The sequence below is a fragment of the Eschscholzia californica genome, unplaced genomic scaffold (assembly GCF_041429995.1).
Source record: "Eschscholzia californica isolate CP2 unplaced genomic scaffold, dmEscCali1.0.p SCAF_4, whole genome shotgun sequence".
Lineage (NCBI taxonomy): Eukaryota > Viridiplantae > Streptophyta > Magnoliopsida > Ranunculales > Papaveraceae > Eschscholzia > Eschscholzia californica.
Genome location: NW_028238461.1, coordinates 14119335 through 14127521, shown reverse-complemented (window position 1 = coordinate 14127521; position 8187 = coordinate 14119335). Strand labels below are relative to the sequence as shown.

General features: G+C 36.0%; 1 protein-coding gene across 1 annotated transcript; it reads left to right on the top strand.

Annotated features, from left to right (window-relative positions):
• Nucleotides 1-4650: 4650 nt before the first annotated feature.
• Nucleotides 4651-6441, top strand: LOC147542961 (uncharacterized). Its single transcript, XM_086638486.1, has 4 exons — nt 4651-4969; nt 5298-5568; nt 5661-5801; nt 5899-6441. The coding sequence occupies exons 1-4, from the start codon at nt 4932-4934 to the stop codon at nt 6208-6210; spliced, it is 762 nt and encodes a 253-aa protein (XP_086494612.1). The 5' UTR covers nt 4651-4931; the 3' UTR covers nt 6211-6441.
• The last annotated feature ends 1746 nt before the right edge of the window (nt 6442-8187 follow it).

Below are 8187 nucleotides of genomic sequence, written 5' to 3'. Positions count from 1 at the left end.
GGACTTTGTGTTAGGACTTCCTCGAACACAAAGGGGAGTAGACTCAGTTTTTGTGGTTGTTGACAGGTTTTCGAAGATGGTTCACTTTATTTATTCCGTGTTGGAAGACTTCGGATGCTACCCATATAGCAAAATTATTTTTTCGTGAAGTAGTCAAGCTACATGGAGTACCTAAATCGATTACTTCTGATCGGGATTCAAAGTTTTTTAGCCATTTTTGGGTCACTTTATGGAAGATGTTTGGCACTTCTTTAAATAGAAGTACTACAACAGCACAGCTCATCCCCAAACAGATGGACAGACGGAGGTGACAAATCGAACTTTAGGTAACATGATTCGATGTATCTGTGGAGATAAACCCAAGCAATGGGATCATGCATTACCTCAAGCAGAATTTGCCTACAACAACACAGTGCATAGTGCTACTGGAAGAACTCCATTTTCTGTCATTTATGTGAAAGCTCCTAATCACGTTGTGGATCTAGCGAGGTTACCTAAAGGAATATGAGTTAGTATAGCAGCAGAAAACATGGCAGAACAAATTCTAACAATGCATGACGAAGTGAGACTTCGTCTCGGGGAGACTAATGCCAAGAACAAAGCAGCTGCCGATAAACATCGTCGAAAGAAGGTATATGAGGAAGTGATGATCTTCCTACGAAAATAACGTGTTCCCCCAGGCATGTATAATAAGTTGAAACCTAAGAAGTATGGTCCATTCAAGATTCTGAAGAAAATCAATGACAATGCTTATGTGGTGGATCTTCCTGAAGACATGGGAATTTCAAATACCTTCAATGTTGCTGATATCTATACCTTCTACCCAGATGTACCAGTTTATCCTAACCATAACTCGAGGTCGAGTTCTTTTCAAGTGGAGGAGACTGATATAGAGGAATTGGCCGAGAAATACATGGATGAAATAGAAGCGGTCAAATTCAAAGGTGACAGACTAAAACGGCCAAACCGAAGCTACGGGCGTCGGAATTGGATGAAATTTTGAGGGATGGTGCGAAATAGCGTTCCAGTCATTCGTTGTCGCTCTGCCACAACGGGCCCGCTTTGAGGGGCAAATTCCATCGTTTAGAGCCTCAAAACGGACTTTTACTAGTTTTTTTCTATTTTTGGAATTGTTATCAGTTTAGGATTACTACTATTCTAGTATTTTATTTTATTAGGAGTTGCTATTAGAGTTTGACCAAGATTAGGAAACCCTAGGTCTATATAAAGATGGCTTAGTAGTTGTTTCAGTCATTCATTCAATCAATAAAATTCAGTATTTTAGTATTCTTGTTATCAATTTCGGTTCTATAGTCTTTAGACGAAAATCTAAGACTCTTTTATTAGTTTTCCGCCGCGTCATCAAGTGATACCATTTCCAAGGATTCAATGTCTACCAAAAACGTCTAATGATAACCACCGAGTTCATTCTTTGACTTCGGATGATTGATTGGGAATATCAACATTTCAGATGAATCATCAAAGTTTGATAGTTTTGATTGAAGTCTTTCGGTTCTCTTGGGAAACTATTAAAAAAGATTAAAAGAAGCATGCAAGTATTTTGTCATTATTTTTCCAACTCTATGAAATCAATTCAAAAAACATTTTACAATTTAATTGTTTCTAGTGAAAGTTGTTTGCCACTTAGATGCAAAGGCTCTGCAAAGATTTTACAAGGCAGTGCAAAGTGTCTGCAAGGCAGTGCAAAGACTTTGCAAGGCTCTGCAAGCACTTTGCAAGCTAATGGATACATAACTTCTTAGTATACATGAGAATAAATATGAATATAAATCAATTGTACTCAAAGATAATAACAAAATATTTAAAGATACTCAGTTCGAACCCTTCAGTTCAGATATGCAGTTGCGTAATCCATTTAAGCTTGACCGAATTGATAATTTTATTTCTGCGATCGCTTTAGCATTTTATCCCTTTTGTTGTTTGTGTGTTTCTACTTCACCCATACTGTCCATCAAAAGAATTGTATGGTTAGTCAAGAGGTTATAAACCTTAGAAAGATATTATAAGATTGTCTAATATAAATTAAACTTAACTAGGTGTTTGCAAGATAGTGCAAGATGTTTGCAAGACTTTGCAAGGCAGTGCAAGGTGTTTTGCAAGGCAGTGCAAGGTGTCTGCAAGCAAGGTGTTTTGCGAGACAGTGCAAGGTGTTTGCAAGGTGTCTACAACTATGGTGGTAGACAAAGAGTGAACAATTGCTTTTGTTTGTATAGGGATGGAAATCAATGTTGTTTATGAATACTTGATCTCTCAGAAACATGGGTATGTGAATCTTTTTTGGTTATTCAGTTCAATTGCAATTGAGTTTGTGAGTTGACTATGTGAAATCCGATTTTTTTTTCTTTCTTATGGTGTGCATTCTTGCATAAATTGCTTATGTTTAAGTTAACCGATAGTAGATTACTAGACTTCTTCATCATCAAATCCCATTCCTAGGAAGTTAAACAGAAAAAATTAGACTTGAATTCAAAGTTTTGCTTTTTGTTAATTATTAGACCAGAAAAACGACCTCTAAGTAAATTGATACAAGTACCAAGGCTAACAAAATTTGAATTTTCTTATATTTCTCTCATGTAACTCTTGATCTTTGTGGTAAATATTTCAATTCTTCCTTGCCAAAATGGTTATATTTCTCTCTCGATCTTCTTCAGCAACGTTTGAACTCATTCAGGATGTATCACTCACGCACTTCAAGTTCGAGTTGTATGATGCTTATGTTCAAGTTAAAGATGTGCTTTGGTTAATTACTGTGTTGTCATTTGTTTTGCTAATGATTTTGGTTAGTCTTATCCATTTTGTTCGTTTCATCAAATGCCAATCTTAATGAAATCATCCGGTAATGAAGAGAGAGAGATGAAGCTCGAGGATGCCACTTAAAAGTCAAATGCTGCAATGGACAAAGATATTGTGTCACAAAAGCTTGAACGTATATGTAAAGGTAAATGCTAAGTGTACAAAGAATCTTTGACAAGATTCTTGACAAAAATTCTAAAAACGGTCCCGATTAAAGTCAAACTTTGAAAAACTTAGATCAACTTTTGTCTTTTAATAAAAATGAGTCATTAAGTCGAGAATTTTGTCAAAGATTTTGTACATGTAGCACTCCCGATATGTAAAAGGCTTGAGTTCATTGACGGATATTTAGCTGAGTCAAGGGCAGCGTCCATTCTTGGCGGTTAGTTCTCTTGCTTTTGCATGAACAACACTTTCTTGTACTCCTAGTTCGATCAACATGTATGTCTTGGCCATCTCTACTATAGGAAAAAGTTGATTTTAGGTTTGCAGACACCTGGTTAGATGTGTACTAAATCTTGAGTTGTTCTAATGATATTTAAATTTTATTCCATTTGCTGTCACCAAGTCTTAGTTAGGATTTTTGTCTTTGGAATTTTTATATATTGGAAATCTTACAAAACAAGTTTCTATTTTTCTGAAACTTCCGATGAATAGAATTAAACTAGAAAATTATTTTCACCACAAAAGAAAAAGAGAAAACTATACAAGAGAGGAAAGGGGAACCTTGGTTAAATGTTATGACATCCGGGCCTTCTAATTGTGGACGAACTCAGGGTTTGATTTGTTTTGGCGCAGGTAAGGTTTCCGATCCAGTGGAACAAGATACCTTTGACTAAAATTATTCGGTTCTTTGAAGATTTTGTTATTTCCATCTTTCCAAATGCCCCAAATAATGGCTTTAGAGACGAAAATTCTAAAATTCTATATTTTATCTTGGGCTTCTTTAGACTTTGCGAGTGCTCCAACGATGTGTCTATGGAGCAAGAGGGTGAACTAACTAGTCTTTAGAGTTTAGAGTGGTGGTGGTGAAATAGTTCCACAAACCAGATGTTATTCGCCAACAACTCTAGGTTGAAGTAGTAAGAACAAGTCCAACCTGTGCCCGACTGAAGTCAAAAATTCAAATTTTTGTCCTCAACCGAGCACTCCAATCACATTCGGTTGGGGCTCAGCCCCAATCGACCCCTTAAGTCGACTCTATAATTATGCTCGACTGAAGTTCCCCAATAGTCATGTTAGGATTTATCCTAATCGTTAGATCAAATTCAACGACTAGATTTTTTTTTCTTTTTATATATATTTTTTATATTAATTAGTTTAAACATTTCTTAAACTCTACACATTAACAATTAAAATACATCCTAACAACGTGCCGGCCTCCGTATAATTTTCCGACTTTAGAAAAAAAATTATTTCGAAAATTTTGAACATGTTCCGCTCATAGACAAGACCACACATGCTTTTCACACACCCACAAAAAAATCACGCACGCGTTTCCCACATGCATAAATTTCCGGTCATCTGGAGTTGATTTTTTTAGGCTGAGGCTGAAAATTTTGGGTGAAAAAGTGATTTTTTCGGCTGTGACAGGCAAAGGTTGGAGTTGCTCTAAGAGGTTCAGTCTTCCACTTAGAGGTCAAGGGTTCGAGGCACGCAAACAATTCAAAAACAAAAAACAGAAGCTATTCGACAATGAATAAAAGAATTTAAAATTAGTATTTTTTATTTTATTTTTTGTCGATTTTGTTTTAATATTCCACTTATAATATTGTTCGGGTGTGGCCCACAGACCTTATATCACCATTAATAGTCGCGATTACATGCAAAAGATCCGTAACAAGTCTCTCTCAAGAACCGGAAGAAAAATCATCTCTCTCTCCACCTAATCTGAAAACCCTAATTCCAAATTTGAAAAGATCCCATCCCTAACTTTTGAAAGATCTCCAAATTGTCCTAATTTATAAAACCCTAATCCTAATTTTAGAAAGTCCCGAATTAATTTCGAATTTTGATTTCCTCGTTCCTAACCCAAGATTAATCACTTCGACAGTATCTGTAACCCTCCTTAAATTGACAGTAAACCCTAAAAGCAAAAGAAAAGAAGAAAAGCGAGAATGGAGGATATTCATTACGTCGATCTGAAAACCCAAAGGTATCATCTCTACCGAGAATGGAGGAATTTGATTATCTTATTAATTAGGATTTGTTTTCCTGTTTTTGTGGATTTGCTTGTTTAGGGTTTCAAATCTATGCAAAATTTTATTCTCTTATCAACAATCCATGTATGTTTCTTTGATAGTACATATCATCATTATCTCTTACTATTTGATTGTGTTATGTTAGATATCATCATCATCATCATGTTATTTGTTTGGATTTCTTATTTACTTATTTGATCTAGGTTTTTGTTTGATTTGGGGTTTTTGTTTGATTTGGATGATGTTTAATGGGCATGATTAATGAAATGGTGTTTTAATTAGGGCTAAAGTTGAAAATGAATTGACTGCTTGGAAGAATTTGCCAGTTGAAGAGAAGAAAATTGCATACTCCATTCTCTCTTTACAGCAAGCTGTATACACTTACTTTTACTCTGCACGTTATGCTGTTACTCATGACTTGGAAGAGTTACAAACAGTAATTTGTATCTCCAAGGAAGTATTTGATATCCTCCACACTGCATACAAAGAGATTTCAGACTTAATATTTGAAAAACAGCAGTTATTTTGGAAGATTCTTATTCAATTAGAAAAGGTTTAGCATCTCAACTTAACTTTCTTGCATTGACTCTTTCTCTTTATTTGTTTTCTGATCCCCCGTCTGTCTGACTTTGTTATGACCACCAGACTCCCGATATGCTGCAAAAGTTAAGAAATGAAGAAAGGATTGACAAGGATTGTCTTTATTTTCTCAAGTACGGATTGGATGAATTTGACTTGTTACGACAAAAGAAATTACCGAATGATGGTGTATCCTTGGACTACGAGGTATTTTGGCTCGTTGATTTCGATTAACTCAGAATATTATTATCTTCAAATCATCTTTTAAAATGATCAACTATTAATGATTTGCTCTTTTTGACAGGGTTGGATTTGCCTGATAAATGACATCGCACCTCACAGAGAATGGTATCCTTCCATGTTTTATTTGGAAAATTTGGTGTCTCTTGGAGAAAGTGTGTCGAAGGCCTTGGAGGAAGGTCATATAACTTCTTCCCGTCACAGGAAGAGAAAAAGAGAGGAGGGCGATGGAAGTGGTAGTTCAACAGAGGAGGGCGATGGAAGTGGTAGTTCAACAGAGGAGGGCGATGGAAGTGGAAGTGGTAATTCAAAAACACCCAAAACGGTCCAACAAATTTGGGAGGAGTACCTACAAGAGTATTCTTTTTTGTATTAGTTATCTACAAGTCTAGGAGGTATTCGTTCTCTGTCGTCTTTCTTTTTTGGTCTGGGTGTATATCAAACTTATGAATACCTGTACCCTTTTCTTGCTTTAGTTATCTACAAGTCTAGGAGGTATTCGTTCTCTGTCTTTGTTTTTTGATTTGGGTGGAAATCTATCTTACTTGTGAATGCAAAACAACAATACTACTACAATATAATGTTACTAGCTAGTATTAGATTAAAACGATCCTATGTATCATTTATGTTACTAGTTACTATATAGAATTTCGATCGGTGGCCTGCACATGTCTCAAGTGTTTTACGACGTATTATGTTAGTTTATTATTTCTTCGGGTTTTTATGGAAAATTGTCTTGATTTTATACGTCAATGTATGAAGAAAGTAATTCGATTCACCTATTTTCATGAGAACAAACTGTTTCTATGAATGGTTTGTTATCCAGTAGTATCTGAACCGCTCATTTGACGATTTAGTTGGTAACCGAATCAAACAATGAGCGGTTTGGTAACGGTTTGAGAATTCACTAATCAAACAATGAGCGGTTTGGTAACGGTTTGAGAATTCACTAACCACTAACCAAACCATGAGCAGTTTGGTAATGGATGACCCAAAGATATCATCTCTACCCGTCCTCCTATAGTAGAAGCTCTACTGTTGGTTATGGAAAATTTTGTTACTTTTTTTTTTATTGGTTCTTCAGTTCAAACTAATATTTGTCCTAAGAGTATACTTCTTCGGTACTGTACGTGGTACGGGTACCGGTACGCGGTTCGCTACCATGTGAATATTGGGTACGCTAAGAGTATACTTATTTCGGTACACCATGTTTTATTTCAGTTCGTTTTGGACTATTTTCCTAGACAATATATACTCTTTTTTGATACATTTATAATAGATACACCTATTCTGAGTGCCATTTTTGCATAAAACTTAACAAACTAATTGAAATGGTTCTTGTAGTTAACTATCCAACTAGTCGAATTTATAATTTTCTACAAAGATTTAGGTTAATTAAGACTAAAAATTCTAGTATGCTTATTTGGGGGGTACTTCCCTACTATCTATCTAGTCTAAAGAAAAAGTGTTATTCGTCTAACCACCATAAGGTTCTAGCTAAACTTGAAGGTGGGAGTTCAAGTTGATTACTCGGGTATCTCAAGTAGAGGAACTACAATTGGAGCTCTTGGTCTTTTTATTCAACCGTTTTATTGATTCGATTTGAGTTAGCGATTAAGGTAATCTCTAACTACTTAGTTCATATTTAGCTTAAGCATGAGATCCTTGAAGGATATAGTCATTCGGTCTGAAGGAAGATGTCCTTCTGAAGGGGTGTCCTTCGACCAAGATGACAATGCGTGCTATTTGGCGGATAAGATAACGATGACCTTATTCGGAAGATCATCCAGTCCGGTCAAATTAGGGATCATAATGCTTAGCTAAAAGCCGTTTACGATCGTAGGATCACTTCAGTAATCCGCGAGTAACACAGACCGAATCCTATACGGGTTACACATAAGAGGGGTAACTTGAACGGAGAGAATAAGACTAGTGGGATCTTGCCTATAGATGGATATAATCTAGTCTGATCGTGCCAAATAGAAAGAAAAGAACCTGGCTCGAAAGGGAATCCCGGAAAGGCTTAAAAGGAAGTTTTTTGCCGGGTAGATCAAGCCCACTTAAGGGTTGAGATCTAACCGGCCATAACAAAGGAGTAGGCCGACCAATCCAAGCCCATTAGTGGGCTACTTTGGCCAGCCACATTAGACCTTAAGTCTGATTAAATCTTTTTTGTGGTCTGGATTAAATCTTAAAGTGAATAGGAGTCCTATTAAGGTTAGTCTATATATGGACCAGTTAGACAAATAGAAAAGTGTGGAATTTTCTCACGAGAAAATTAACTCTCTCACACATCTGACAGAGAGATGATTTTAAAGAAAAGCTCTCAGTTCTTTCTAACTAGTCAAGAAGA

Excerpts from the sequence above, each read along its gene's own strand:
- LOC147542961 (XM_086638486.1), top strand. The coding sequence starts at position 4,932 with ATGGAGGATATTCATTACGTCGATCTGAAAACCCAAAG. Across the intron at positions 4,970-5,297 it reads GTCGATCTGAAAACCCAAAG|GGCTAAAGTTGAAAATGAAT; the intron begins GTATCATCTCTA and ends TGTTTTAATTAG. Across the intron at positions 5,802-5,898 it reads GTGTATCCTTGGACTACGAG|GGTTGGATTTGCCTGATAAA; the intron begins GTATTTTGGCTC and ends TCTTTTTGACAG.